The sequence below is a fragment of the Tachysurus fulvidraco genome, chromosome 26 (genome assembly GCF_022655615.1).
Source record: "Tachysurus fulvidraco isolate hzauxx_2018 chromosome 26, HZAU_PFXX_2.0, whole genome shotgun sequence".
NCBI classification, from domain to species: Eukaryota; Metazoa; Chordata; class Actinopteri; order Siluriformes; family Bagridae; genus Tachysurus; species Tachysurus fulvidraco.
Genome location: NC_062543.1, coordinates 2,697,893 through 2,712,665, shown reverse-complemented (window position 1 = coordinate 2,712,665; position 14,773 = coordinate 2,697,893). Strand labels below are relative to the sequence as shown.

At 37.9% G+C, this 14,773-nt stretch overlaps 2 protein-coding genes and 1 non-coding gene across 4 annotated transcripts in view; 1 reads left to right on the top strand and 2 right to left on the bottom strand.

Moving 5' to 3' along the window:
• Positions 1-1,630: 1,630 nt before the first annotated feature.
• Positions 1,631-1,704, top strand: trnat-agu. Its single transcript has one exon. It is a non-coding gene; the product is annotated as a tRNA-Thr (tRNA).
• A 2,760-nt stretch (positions 1,705-4,464) lies between these two features.
• Positions 4,465-11,010, bottom strand: LOC113636520 (transmembrane protein 127). The gene is made up of 4 exons (XM_027136644.2): positions 10,707-11,010; positions 7,127-7,306; positions 6,129-6,290; positions 4,465-5,285 (listed from the first exon to the last, which is right to left on the bottom strand). Exons 2-4 carry the CDS (start codon positions 7,302-7,304, stop codon positions 4,969-4,971), a joined length of 657 nt encoding a protein of 218 aa, XP_026992445.2. The 5' UTR covers positions 7,305-7,306; positions 10,707-11,010; the 3' UTR covers positions 4,465-4,968.
• Positions 11,011-12,431: 1,421 nt separating this feature from the next.
• Positions 12,432-14,773, bottom strand: part of ddrgk1 (DDRGK domain containing 1) — a 3,083-nt gene continuing 741 nt past the window's right edge. The window contains exons 2-9 of one of the 2 annotated variants that reach the window (XM_027136676.2): positions 14,482-14,631; positions 14,247-14,389; positions 13,765-13,866; positions 13,470-13,592; positions 13,343-13,381; positions 13,190-13,246; positions 12,902-12,950; positions 12,432-12,765 (exon numbers count right to left, since the gene is read on the bottom strand). In XM_027136676.2, the coding sequence (XP_026992477.1) occupies positions 12,605-12,765; positions 12,902-12,950; positions 13,190-13,246; positions 13,343-13,381; positions 13,470-13,592; positions 13,765-13,866; positions 14,247-14,389; positions 14,482-14,631 (824 nt within the window). In that variant the 3' untranslated portion in view covers positions 12,432-12,604. Of the gene's footprint in view, positions 12,766-12,901; positions 12,951-13,189; positions 13,247-13,342; positions 13,382-13,469; positions 13,593-13,764; positions 13,867-14,246; positions 14,390-14,481; positions 14,635-14,773 lie in introns of both variants that reach the window. The other variant, XM_027136675.2, reaches the window with a different exon arrangement.

Below are 14,773 nucleotides of genomic sequence, written 5' to 3'. Positions count from 1 at the left end.
CACAAGTCAATATTTCATATTGTCTACATGCCTTCTTCATATTAGGGTCCATATAGTGTTTGGTGGCTATTCAACATCTAAACACCATATCAGTGAGCTGTGATTTCAGCTGTGTATGGCCTTTGTTTCTCTTTCTTTCTCCCTCTCACAATCCCAGTGAATAATATAGGTAACAGCATGTAAATATTTAACCTTTTCGTTTTTTTGCACTGTTTTTTGCACACAGAACAGGTTATCACACACTCCTGCTTCGCTTTCTCGCCGTTCTCTCTTCATTCACAAATTCACTGGTGACATCAACGATTTGTCAAGGTTACTATGGCGATGGTCTCCATCCAACTGGAGCACAAGCTGCTGTCATATGACTGAGGGTGGAGAGGGAGAGAGAGAGAGAGAGAGAGAGAGAGAGAGAGAGAGAGAGAGAGAGAGAGAGAGAGAGAGAACCAGATAAGTAATATGTGATCATGGATTTTAATGGATCGATAAGTTTGTAATTTCAGTTTGTAATGTTTGAAAGCATTTCCAGATCTGTAATAATTAATTCTTACAATTTTACAATATTGTACAAGATTCAAAATATTCCCATGAATTGGAAGAGAATACATTCATTATTTAGCATGATTTAATATTCATTATTCTTTTTTTCCAGCCTCGAAATTAATATCACCCACAATCAAAGCTCTTTCTCTCTGTCTGTTGTTTTTGGTTATAAATAATCCTAAAACCTGTCAGTGTTTATATCGCACTAGAAAGTTACATTAGTCAAAAGAAGGTTCTAAACACAACAAGCTGCTCCTTTAATGACTTTTAACTTATAAAAGAGATTTGGAAATATTATTTTAAAAAATACAGTAATATTATTTTCTTTATATTACAGAACATAAAATATGAAAATTGGAATTTTGAGTTTATACACAGTATAGATGCATTTTGGACATTTCTTAAAGTGGGCTTTATAAATATTTGTATTTAATCACATATTGGCAGTCACTTTTATGTAAAAAACCAACATAATAAAAATGAATAATAAAAACAGAAAACCATGGAAAATTGGCATGTCTGGAAAATTGCCAGTAGTGAGTGAGTGAATGAGAGTGTGTGTGTGCCCTGCGATGGGTTGGCACTCCGTCCAGGGTGTATCCTGCCTTGATGCCCGATGATGCCTGAGATAGGCACAGGTTCAAGAGTTCGGATAAGTGGTAGAAAATGAATGAATGAATGGAAAATTACCTAATTTAAAAATAGCATATTATAAAGTATATAAAGTAAAAAAAAAAAAAAACAACAACAACAAAAAACGAATATAAAAAAAGAATATGTAAATTGGTAGGGGGTGCCAAAACCTTTGCATAAAGCTATATTTTTGTACACTTTGTGCTAGCCAAAGAAAAGCAGCTGTCTAACAAACGAGTGTGTTATGCTGTCCATGAATTTGGATGAAGCTGAGACGACTTCGCAAGACCAACAGCAATTTCAGGCTCTGTGGTGCAATGGATAGCGTGTTGGAATTCTTGGCTTGTTGTGGGTTCGAATCCCATCAGAGCCTTTTGATTCACCAGGGAATTCAAACGAGCTTGCAGCCGATGGGAGGAGAAGCGTTCAGACACAAACATACATGCCTCTTCAGGATGGCGCTGTGGCTTAGTTGGTTAAAGTGCCTGTCTAGTAAACAGCAAATCCTGGGTTCAAATCCCAGCAGTGCCTGACTTGTCTCGTGGTATACATTTAAAGCTTTTTTTCCTTATTTTACCTAGTGAGATGAAACACCACTTCAACAAGATGAGCCACACTTCAACACTTCTGAGCCACACTGCAGAGTAAAGTTCATGGTCCTAGGCATTGCAGTGATCAGATTAATAGACTGTACATTCAACTCATTTCACTTGCTACCCTTAGCAAAGTAGCTGTCTAACGAACGGGTGTGTGTTATGCCGTCCATGAATTTGGATGACGTACCAAGACCGAAAGCAGTTCCAGGCTCTGTGGCACAATGGATAGCGTATCGAACTTCTAAGCTTGTTGTTCGAGCCTGTCAAAGGTTATGGGTTCAAATCCCATCAGAGGCATTTTATTTAACTTGTAACTTATTTGCCCAGAGATAAGATCTACATTTGTGCTTGATTATATGTCAAGGATCCAAGCGAGTCTGCCGTCCATGGTAGGAGAAGCGTTCGGACACAAACAGACATGCACAAATTTGGAGTGTCGACTGCATGAATACATCAGAATTAGGATAACGTTTCCTGTGAAATTGTTTTACAGCATCACATCAGTGCAAAAACAAGCTATGAAGTCATATCTACACAATACGATGTAGCGTAGAAGTCACAGAGTCACGTTGTAGCCGTGTTGCTGATCACAAGGTGTGTGTGGATACAGCAAGAGAAATATACTGCAACATACCAGAAACTATTCACTAATACACTGTATGTCAACATATATTCACTTTATTAATGTATTTTATTTATTTCTATATTTTAAGTATTTTAAGTATTAACTAGAGCTTGCTTTTATTAGAAACCACTTTTTAAGTTGTCTCTCATGCACCGCTATAATCCTATAAAATAAATATAGAATATGTGATTTAATTACATCATACGCATTATATATTATACAATAAATCATATGCTTTATAAATATATTTACGCATAGAACTGCTCTTAATTTTAAACTTTATATCTATATACTTTATATACATGTAAGAGTATATATACATGTAAGAGAATCTGTAATAGTTACTGTACAGACTGTAAAATAAAGTATATTCACAATAAAATGTCAGCACATACAAACATACACCTGTAGTAATTCATTCATTCATTTTCTACCGCTTATCCGAACTACTCGGGTCACGTGGAGCCTGTGCCTATCTCAGGCGTCATCGGGCATCGAGGCAGGATACACCCTGGACAGAGTGCCAACCCATCACAGGGCACACACACACACACACACACACACACTCTCATACTAAGTACAATTTTCCAGAGATACCAATCAACCTACCATGCATGTCTTTGGACCGGGGGAGGAAACCGGAGTACCCGGAGGAAACCCCCAAGGCACGGGGAGAACATGCAAACTCCACACACACAAGGCGGAGGCGGGAATCGAACCCCCAACCTAAGCCACCGTGCCCCCCTTTAGTAATTCATTAAATATATATATAAAATTATTAAATTAAATAAATATATTTTATTAAATAAATATATTTTATTTCTTCTATACTAAACATATTTTGATGTCCAATGGAACCAAAAAACAAAACACAAAGCTTGATAGAAATCCTGGGCTTATGCTTTGTCATGTGCAAGAAACAGGAAGTGTGTTTCAACACGTAGCTAACGTTCTGAACGTCCTCATGAACGCTAAAGATCGTTTGTCCTCGGGTTTCTTGACGATCCTTTATATTTCACCTCTCAGATGCCAAAAAAAGTGACGAAGCTGCAACCCCCGATACTGATTTTGCCCTGAAAATACTTTTCTGTCTAGACTTGAGAGAATAATCTCTCCCTGAGACAATGAGCACTTGGGTCTCGACTCAGTGGGAGATCTGTTAGTCCAATCTTGCATCATTCACGTGAGTTTTATCACAATAATGAATGTTTTTCTCTAATTGATTTATAGTCAACATTTATATGCATGCAACTGTGCATAACAAGTGAGAATGTACAGAAGCCTTTATTATGTTACATAGAATCACAGTGAAATTCTTTCTTTGCATATATCTTATACTTTGGAGGTTGGGGTCAGAGCACAAGGTTAGCCGTGATACAGCACCACTGGAGCAGAGAGAGTTAAAGGTGGGGTCTCCGTTGTTTGAAATCCAATGTTGACATTTAAAATCATCAAAACAAACACGCCCCTAACCCAAATGGGTCCCACCCCTGTTTTGATAGCTCCGCCCCACACATACAACAGACAAGTATCAAGAAATTCTGATCAGCAGTCTGCACCATGTTCTTTGGTCTCAGAAGAGTGTAGTAAGTAATTTATTTCTATGAGATTAACTCCCTTAGAAAGATCAACTCATTAATAGTTATATGTCATAGCTGCTGAATCTACATTTACAGCATTTACCAGACACCCTTATCCAGAGTGACTTACAACTGAGCAACTGAGGGTTAAGGGCCCAGCAGTGGCAGCTTGGTGGACCTGGGGTTCGAACCCATAACCTTTCTATCAGTAGCCCAACACCTTAAACACTGAGTTACCACATCCCAGAATTCTGGATTCTGATTGGCCAGAAGGTGTTGATTGGATTTCTGAACGTTCAGTATTGTTGCAATAGGTAATGGATTCACAGGTGGATAGTTTTCTTTTATAAGACATTTATTGAACGTTTATGGAAGCGTCAGTGGTTTGTAAAAGGTAAAATATACAGCAGTGGGCTTAAGTTCTCAGATCTTTAACACTTTTTGCTTTGGAGTTTATCAGTAACATGTCAAGTCTTATTACATGGGGGAAAGAGAGAGAGAGAGAGAGAGAGAGAGAGAGAGAGAGAGAGAGAGAGAGAGAGAGAGAGAGAGAGAGAGAGAGAGAGAGAGAGGCTAAGAGTGGTAAAAGAAACTAATCTGTTTTTGAGACTCTTCAGTTCCACAGCATTACATTTATATAAACTTAATATAATACACTTACATAAACTTCAGGACAAACTGTTACAGAAAAACAACCCAGAGGATAACAGACACTTTGCCCCGCTAATTAATTTCCTATAACAGCAAGCCCATCAGTTTTTTTTGCTTACAAAATAAAGCGATTAAACAACAGATTATGTGATGGTTTGTTTTGATTTTTCTGGTTTATGAGTAATAAGGACTTCATTTATATGTGTAAAAGGGTCCTGGTTATTCTTTGTTAAAAACAACAATAATAATCAAAAACATAACATAGTGCTGAACATATTCAGCAGTTAGCTTTGTGTTCTTTATCCACTATAACGAAGCACACGGTCTGATATGCGAAGTCTAATCAGTCGTCCCACTCGTCTGAGTCATGTCCCGGGTCGGCGATGAGACACTGCCTCTCTTGGTCCTCATACTCCGCCGATTCGAACTGAGGTGGAACGTCAGACCCTGGAGGACAGCGACAGCTGAAGATAGCAGCCACAATGGAGAAGAAGAGAGCCAGGATCTCAATGTAAAAACTCTCTCCAGGCGCGGTGATCAGTCTGCTGGCTGGAGCCGAGGCTGTTTTCCGAACCCAGCCCACTCTCCCTTTCTGCACATTCTGCTGGATCACCCAGAGACACATCCCACTCACGGCCAGGACCGCCACGCACATCACGGCTGGAAACAGACGCAAGACAGACTCGTGAGTGTAATGACAAACAGAAGTGAATGAGAAGTTTTAAAAACCCACTGAACACCAAGACAGATGTGCTGTATTTGTTTATACCCTGACCAGACAGAATAGTCATTTCTGATGGGTTGCCATGTCTGCATTAAATACCCAAATCAGACATAGGAGAGACTCGAATACGTTTAAATCCTGGCATTCTGGCACGATAACCCGCTGAGCAGCCATTTGTTGAGCTTTTGTTTTTAATACTGAGTATTTATATTCATCATAGTTTGATCTTCTAGACAGCGGACTAATCTGACAGGCCGCATTTGGGTCGTTTACCTTCTAACACCAAAAGGAAGAGGAAGAGAAAGTGGTGTGATGGAGGAATCATGCCATCCTTTTCCTGTTTACCTTCTAACACCAAAAGGAAGAGGAAGAGAAAGTGGTGTGGTGGAGGAATCATGCCATCCTTTTCCTGTTTACCTTCTAACACCAAAAGGAAGAGGAAGAGAAAGTGGTGTGGTGGAGGAATCATGCCATCCTGTTCTTAGGAAATAAATCACGTCTGGGATGGCTTTGGGATTTGGCTGCATCACACCACCCTGATGTCCTGAACGCAGATTTGCGTGAGAACGTTTGGTCAATTTTGAATTTTTCTAGTTAGAAATATTTTTTATTTATGGAAGCAGTGAGCAAGTCAGCACAGAGTACTCTGAGCATATTTGGTGACAATATTCATCCATCCTTAAAACCTGACTCGTAACTGATGCTGACTCCCGACCCTTCGATCCGGATTTTACAGACGTCCTCATAAAAGACCTGCAGCCTCCAAATAAAATAAGCACCTGTGGAGATGTGAAGTGACACGACCAGCCTGGGGCGAGTGAACCCGATTCTGAGGAAATCCACTAAGAAGGAGGAGCTGGAGAGAAGAACGGCGATGTAGCACAGAGCAGCGAGTGTGTAGAGCAAATCCATGCCCAGTCCATGCATTCCACCTAAAGGAGCTGAAACAACAGTGACAAAAATATACTACTACAACTACATACTGAGCTTTCGTTACGTCAAACTCAGACAATTTCCTGCTTCCTGGATGTATTCTTCTTCTATAATTGAACACTATTATTAAAGGTATTGAAAGGATGTGTAGTATGGGCAAATTGTCAACAGGAGTCCTGTGATTAAAAACAGGAAACTGTGGGGAAAAAAGCGTTTCCAAAATGGCTGCCCTTAGCTATAAGCTCAATGAGTCATCAGGAAGTGGCATCACCATAAACCTGGATGCTATTTAAGACAGATATCTATACATAAAATTTTCCCTTATTCTACACTAACACTATTTCAGCGTCTTCTGATTAAAACATTTTTTAAAACATTAATTCATTCATTCATTTTCTACCGCTTATCCAAACTTCTCGGGTCACGGGGAGCCTGTGTCTCATCAAATCTCAGGCGTCATCGGGCATCGAGGCAGGATACACCCTGGACGGAGTGCCAACCCAGCACAGGGCACACACACACACTCTCAATCACTTACACACTACGGACAATTTTTCCAGAGATGCCAATCAACCTACCATGCATGTCTTTGGACCGGGGGAGGAAACCGGAGTACCCGGAGGAAACCCCCGAGGCACGGGGAGAACATGCAAACTCCACACACACAAGGCGGAGACGGGAATCGAACCCCCAACCCTAGAGGTGTGAGTCGAATGTTCTAACCACTATGCCACCATGCCCCCTTCATTACAACATTCCATACAAAATTAAAAATTTTGTGCTAAAACTAATATGACACTAATTACACCAAAAACACCAAAATGAAGAAAAGTGTGTGTGGTACCGGTGTCGGAGTGGTTCTGTGCAGCATGTAGTGTAAAAGCCACTCCGTAAATGAGCTGGTTCGTGTCTGTACTGTTCTGCACCTGGATCCAGTTCGGGTCGGCGATGGAGGTGCAGAGGGACACCAGCGTGAAGCACTGACACACAGCGGCTGGGGATAAACTCATCGTCAGTGGCATAACTGCAAAAAAAATACCCCAGAGGAATGGAGAAGTTCATGTGTATTGCTTAAATAAGGACAATGTTGCATAAGGAACATGTAAGCATTTTTGAATCCTAGTTTGGGATTCGCCTGTTCACTCGATACTCTTCTGTAATGATTGACCGATGAAGAGCAGTTTCACCTGATACTCAGTAACTCAGTCGTCTCGAAAATTCTAGCTAAAGATTTACAAAACTTTAAGACAGAGAGGAGAATTTCATGGAAGAGCAGTAAACTTTTAATTCATTTTTAATTACCACTCAACAAATCATAATGACAATAAAGTTGTTGTTTTTTTTCTTAATACTTTAAGTTATATCTCATTATAGATATAACAATTACAAGACTATATAAAGACTATATCATGTCATTCTTTTGAGGTATTATCTTGTTATACCATGATAGGTTGTTATCCTGTTGTTACTTACATTCTCATAATTTCTAGTTAATTGCTATTTCTTGCTATTTTGAATAACGATGAAGAAAAAAATAGTAGTAATAAAAAAAAGTTTTACCGGAAAAAAATGATGTTGATTTTAGAGTTTTACCGGAATGACTGATGATTCATTTTCTAGATATCCCTTGCATTAACCTATTCCAACCAGAGGGGTCGCCAAATCCCAGAACTACTCCTCCATATGTTCAGATTAAGCATTGCTGCACCATGTACTACACATCAACTCTTTAATAAATGTTCAACTTCAAACAGTCATTATCCCATAAAGTCAACTATACACATTGTACATTTTTCTTAAAATATATTTGAGGAAATAGTGATTTAAAAAGTACTGCTGAATATATCTGATCGATATAAGTCAATGTTTAGGTGATTAGTTCAGTTTTCTAGATTTTGCGCCATCAGCATGTTCACTGCCCGGTTTAGTTTACACAGTTATTACTTCACCTGGTTTTCAGAAATGGGAATTGCAATAAGCATTATTAGAAGCTCGTTGGTGCAAGAATCACACTGACCTATACACAGGTGAAGAGCAGCATGCAGGAGCGTCAATGAAAAGCTTTCTAAATTGGTCCTATTTTGAAATAATCTACAGCCACCAACATTTTGTTTTCTAGCAAATAATCATAACTAATTTCATTAAACAAAGGCAAAGTTAGGCTGTCAGACAGCGTGTCATCGATCTACAGGAACATTCCTATTGTTAGACAGACAGACAGACAGACAGACAGACAGACAGACAGACAGACAGACATATAGATTAGATACAACTTTATTGTCATTGTGTAGTACAGGTACACAGTAACAAAATGAGCTTGGCATCAACCAGAAGTGCAAAGAGTAACAATTGTGTAAACAGACAAGTGCAGATAAATATGTAGCACATGTACAGTATGTAATATATAGATATACATGTAAACATATGTACAGTATGTAATATATAGATATACATGTAAACATATGTACAGTATGTAATATATAGGTATATATGTAAACATACAGTATGTACAGTATGTAATATATAAGTATATATGTATACATATGTACAGTATGTAATATATATATAGGTATATATGTAAACATGGCAAGTCATGGCCTTATGGTTACATATATAGGTATATATGTAAACATGGCAAGTCGTGGCCTTATGGTTAGAGAGTCTGACTCGTCTTGGGCCGGCCACGACTGAGGTGCCCTTGAGCAAGAACCCCCCAACTGCTCCCCGGGCGCCGCAGCATAAAAATGGCTGCCCACTGCTCCGGGTGTGTGTTCACGGTGAGTGTGTGTGTGTGTGTGTGTGTGCGTGCTCACTGCTGTGTGTGTGCACTTTGGATGGGTCAAATGCAGAGAACGAATTCTGAGTATGGGTCACCTTACTTAGCCGTATGTCACATCACTTTCACCTTTCACTTTTCACTTTCATATGTACAGTATGTAATATATAGATATACATGTAAACATATGTACAGTATGTAATATATAGGTATATATGTAAACATACAGTATGTACAGTATGTAATATATAAGTATATATGTAAACATATGTACATTATGTAATATATAGGTATATATGTAAACATACAGTATGTAATATATAAGTATATATGTAAACATATGTACATTATGTAATATATAGATATATATGTAAATGTACAGTATGTGATATATAAGTATATATAAACATATGTACAGTGAATAAATATAAAGGCTATAGCAGTGCAGAGATGTGTGGACATTGTTGAAAAGTATAAGTAAATGGTTCTATGAATGTGAAATATTAGGCACAATGTACAGTAATAACATTCTTAACATCATCATGTTTAGTCATCCCAAACATCCACAAGTGACATCACTGAAGACCTGGATGCTGTTTAACTGGAAAGTCTGGAAAAATATAGGGGTTTATGGTCCATAATGTCGCTTATTTCCTCACATAAAATGAGAAAACTTTTCCACCGGCTAATTTTTTGGGCTAGTTCCAGGTCTTTTCAGGGTGGGGAAGTCAGCTGACTAAAAAGATGCCTGACCGTATGCTGGATGACTGAATGATGTCGAATCCCATCTGCCTATTTGGTATTAATAAAGAAGGTCAAATGTGATGTGTGTCATTTTATAGAAACCCCTGTACACCTCTTCATTCACAAAAATATCTAATCATGAAGCAGCAACTCAGTCAAATAATAAATGAACGAATACATGAGTCAAAGGGTCAGTAAATATTAAGAGACTCCAGAGATTTTGACCATGGCATTGTTGTTAGCGCCAAATTTTCACAGATTACAGTCTCTAAACTTAGACTTCTTCACCATAGAGAATAATGTGGGTGAAAAACAAACAAATGAATGAGGTTAAAAGAATAAACAGATTGTTCAAACATACAGGACAGGTACAGTAACTCAAATAATCACGCATCTCCAAACTCCCAGTGTGAGAATGGTGTTCCTAATAATTTGCCTGACGTGACAATGCGTCATGTGTTATTCCTGTAAACACTTGTAGATAGAGTTGTGGACATACCAAAATAAATAAATAAACCAACCACAGCTCAGGGTTTGTTTGTTTGTTTTTAACCAGAGAGAATAATTTTAACCAAAATTCAGTTCTTTTTGTATGTGAGGTTGTTAATTATTTACTATTTTTTTTTACCATCGTGATATTTTAACATGGAAAGGCTACAAATTAAATCAGACTGACAGATCACAAGGTTATTATTTACAACTGATCTAGGATCTAGGATCCGGTACAAGATCCTTAGAATAAACTGATGTGATCCTGGATCCACTCTGATAATCAAGTGGATCTAATTTTTAAATAAATAAATAAATAAATAAATAAATAAATAAATAACAAAGGGGGGATTTAAACAAGTCCAGGGTTTTAAACCACACAAATATAATGAATGAATAGTAGATACTCACTCACCTGCACAGTGGTGTGATATTTTATCTCCCCTTTTTCCACATCACCAGAAAAATCTATAATTAATGAGACAGATTATTGCGTCCAGTTTGTGCGTCCTAGTGATCTGACAGCTTGATGTTATCATTAAAACATATCCATTATCTCGCCAAATGGAGCCCAAGGCATGTGACATAACGCAAAAACACGTAAATTGCACATATAATGGAAGAAAAACAAATGAATTAAAACACAAATAAACTCCTTTCCGCGTTGAAACAAAACTGGCGTCCGTTTTTTTTTTGTTTTTTTTTCTGGTCACACACTCAGAGGTTTCATCCTCAATCAAGCTGTTTTGGAAGTTAAGTGCACTGAAAGGTTTGTATTATTATTGTTCACTATGTAGTGAGTTTATATAGGGTGTAAGAGCACCGTTTGGGACACAAACTCATTGCGTACGATATGACGTTGATTCAAGGAAAAGGCGGTTAGTGACACAGCGACGCCTTGTGGACGAACTTATGAACAGCAAGCAAAAGAAAGAAAGGGGAAAAAAAAGATAAAATGCATAAATAAATCAATAAATTAATAAATCAGCTGATAGGTTGTGCTTTTGAACGTAAAATTATCCCAAATTATCCTAAATCTTTTTGCTTTATTATCATTAATTAAGATTAAAGATCATCATTAAGATTATTTATTAAATAGTCATTACCAGTTTGGTAGAAGTGAAAGTCACCTTATAGAATATTACTCAAGTAAAAGTCTTAAAGTATCTGATATTTACTGTACTTAAGTATCAAAAGTAATTTTCTGATATTTACTGTACTTAAGTATTTGAAGTAAAAGTGAAAAGTAAAATTTCAGTGATTTTCGGTAGGCATAAGAGCAGGGGCAGTTCTAGGGTTTCATCTTTAGGGGTTTTAGCCCTCAGTGAGAATTTAAAATAAGAAGAGTTTTATATTATATATTATATGACTACATAGTAAGCCAAAAGTTATGGTATTATTAAATGGCAAAAGTGGACACCAAAATTTTATGCATGATGTAATGAGGCCAGTCTTGAATCAAATCAGTTCATGTATGTGTGCATTCTCTACTAAGTGTGTCCAATGAATGCAGTCATTAATAAACAAATATTCACAAGACAAAAAACAAATCAATAAATGCTATTTTTGTTTAGTATTGATATTGCATTAATATTTTGTTTGTGCTATCAACTCTGGTAATAAGAATAGTGACATTTCACTGCTTTTGGTTGCTTTTGGTTGCCGCACTCAGATAAACGTTTAATGGTGGATAAACAATCCACCATTTATTGCACTGGATTCACATTTACTGTAATATACACTCACTATCCAGTTTATTAATTATAACGGCCCGGTTATCCAGTCGGCCGATCGTATGGAAGTAGCACGATGAATCAAATCATGCAGATATATGACAAGAGCTTCAGTTAACGCTCACATCAGAGACATCGGAACAGGGAAACATGATCTCTAACTTTTTGCAGACACCAGTCCATCACAGACACGTGCTCTTTGAACATCTGATTCCAGATTTAGATTTGCATGCTGATTTAAGAACCTTCTGTTTTCCTATATCTAAAAAGTTACAATCCCAGTGTTCACTTTATTGGATACGATTTAAAAGAACTATTTTTAAGGAACATTTTATTTCAGAGAAAATTAAAATTCTATATAAAAAGGTCCATAAATTAATAAAAAGATTACTCATTAAACCAGCAAACATTGTTCAGTCCAGTTTTATTGAGGGAAAAAAAAAAAAAAAGAAATAGTACGGCTGGCACAAATGTTATCAGTGTAGTCCGAGATGCGCCCAGTGTTTGTTAACACTGATGATTTTGTGTGTGTCTGTGTGCATATACAGTATATATATATATATGATGTGTGTGAGTGTATTCAGGACGTTGTATTTATCTCAGAACTCAGGTTGATGAGCATGTTACTGGCTTGCACGAGTTCAGATATGGAGACTCTTCCTCTCTGTTTGATAAACTGGGCCACGGCGTTCATCTCCTCCGGAGTGATGAAGATAAACTTCCCTCTGTCGTCAATCACTCCTGCAGACCCAGAGGACCACCGGCACAATTTAGATTCGTTGGTTTGGGGAAGAGGAGGAAAAATAATTTTTATTTTCTTAATATTTATTTTTTAATCATTATTTTCTTTACAGAATTTAATTCCAAGCTCACAAACCTGTAACTGAACCTTCTGCTATCAGGTCCTGCAGTCTGGTGATGGCATCCTACAACAAACAGAAAAGCCACACATTATATATATGTATATTTCTTTATTCCTCTTTAGTTTGTAGATTAGCATTTATCTAATAACTGTGAAACTACAATCAAGTGCAAAAGAGGGGGAAAAAACTACAAGTCAAGAAACTAAACTGTGAAATATTTTTAATGGCAAGTATTGAACTGTTTGTTCGAGCACAATAACAAACAGGAAAGTCAACAAACGTCTGTGTTTTCTTATACGTACCTGAGTGCGCATTTCAAAATGCGATGCCAAGTCCTCTAACAGCACCACTTTAGTGTCCTGCGAAAAACATCATCATTAAAACAGTTGAACGGAACAGTAAGAAACAAAGTAATAAATAAAACAAGGTAAAACTGATTAGAAAGCGTTCTGTACCTTCACATACTGGATAAACTCTTGAAGCAGGTTGCGAGACTGACAGAAAAAGAGCAGAAAATGTTAATCTTTGAATAGGAGATGAAGCAAAGTGTGAAATGAGTGTTAAAGCAGAATGAAAACACACCTCCTGTTCTGTCAGCTCCTCTGCTTCACCCTGCTCCTCGACGATAAAGGACGTTTTCAGTTTCTGATACTCCTCTTCCTCTTTCCTCTCCTGTTCCTCCTTAGCATGACGCTGCTCCTCCTCCTAACAGATCGATGGGGGAAAAAAACCCACACGTGTCAAACATAAGAAAAGATAAAAGCTATTCTAGTCCAAGGTATAACTCTAGTGAAATAGATTAAACTAAAGATTTAGGCTTATGTGAAATGATCCAATGAATTTAATTTTATTTCATTAAATGTTGCATCACACTGACCTCTTTCTGTTCCTTCAGCCGCTCTTTCTCTTCTTCTTTCTTTCTCTCCTGCTCTCTCAGCTCCTGTATGCGCTTCCTCTCCTCTCGCTCCTCCATCTCCGCCTGACGTAGACACAAACACAAGTGAACGTGGCACCTTATTAGCAAAAAAAGGATCAGCAAAGCAGGACTTCTTTCACATTGGAGGTTCATGTTGTGTATTGGGTTTGACTTTTTAAGTATTTCAGAGCTGTAAAACAAATGTGATACTAAAGTGGAAAAGAATTTGATACACACTTAAAATGCAAACATGAATTTGATGCATTGTGGGTCGAAGAGATGATTCAAAGAGCCAAGTCAGAAATGACATAATAAGACATAAGACAGTCGACATAAGAGATGACTCAATCAGACATGTATTAGAGGAAAGTAAAATTTTGTAGTTTAAGAGTCACTTGCCAGTGCAAGCACTGGGTAATACAGGGATGTCCAAGATCTCCCACCTCTCTCTGCGCTCTCCTGGCTTGCTTTTCCTCCAACTTCCTCTGCTTCTTTGCGCCCACCTTCCCTGTAGCCTGAGGTCTCTCTTCAGCCTGGGGTCTTTCATCCTCCTCCTCCTCCTCATCTACCTCTACCGCAATGTTTTCTGAAGAAAAAACAGCAAGAAAGTAACAAAAACACACAATATAGAATGCGAAATTGTTTATATAAAAGGGTGTCCTTCAAAGTAAAACGTACCAATTTCGACAGCGTCTCGCTGTGCACGTCTCTGTGCCACCATCCTGTCAAGGCCTCGGCGACGGCGTGGCATTCCCGCCCCACGATCCTCTGCCATTCGTGGTGGTGCTGCAACCCGTGCAATGACATTCTGATGGTCTTCATGGTCAGCTACTGAGAGACAAAGGAGTGAAATATGTCAGTTATATTCACATAACATAATGGATAAAAATCCAGTACATCCCAATATTAAGACTGAAGAACGAGTTGCCCTTGAGTGAATGAATGCAGGAAACATCTACAAGATGACAGA

Excerpts from the sequence above, each read along its gene's own strand:
- LOC113636520 (XM_027136644.2), bottom strand. The coding sequence starts at position 7,304 with ATGCCACTGACGATGAGTTTATCCCCAGCCGCTGTGTGTCAGTGCTTC. Across the intron at positions 6,291-7,126 it reads ACAGAACCACTCCGACACCG|CTCCTTTAGGTGGAATGCAT; the intron begins GTACCACACACA and ends CTGTTGTTTCAG. Across the intron at positions 5,286-6,128 it reads GTCACTTCACATCTCCACAG|CCGTGATGTGCGTGGCGGTC; the intron begins GTGCTTATTTTA and ends GTCTGTTTCCAG.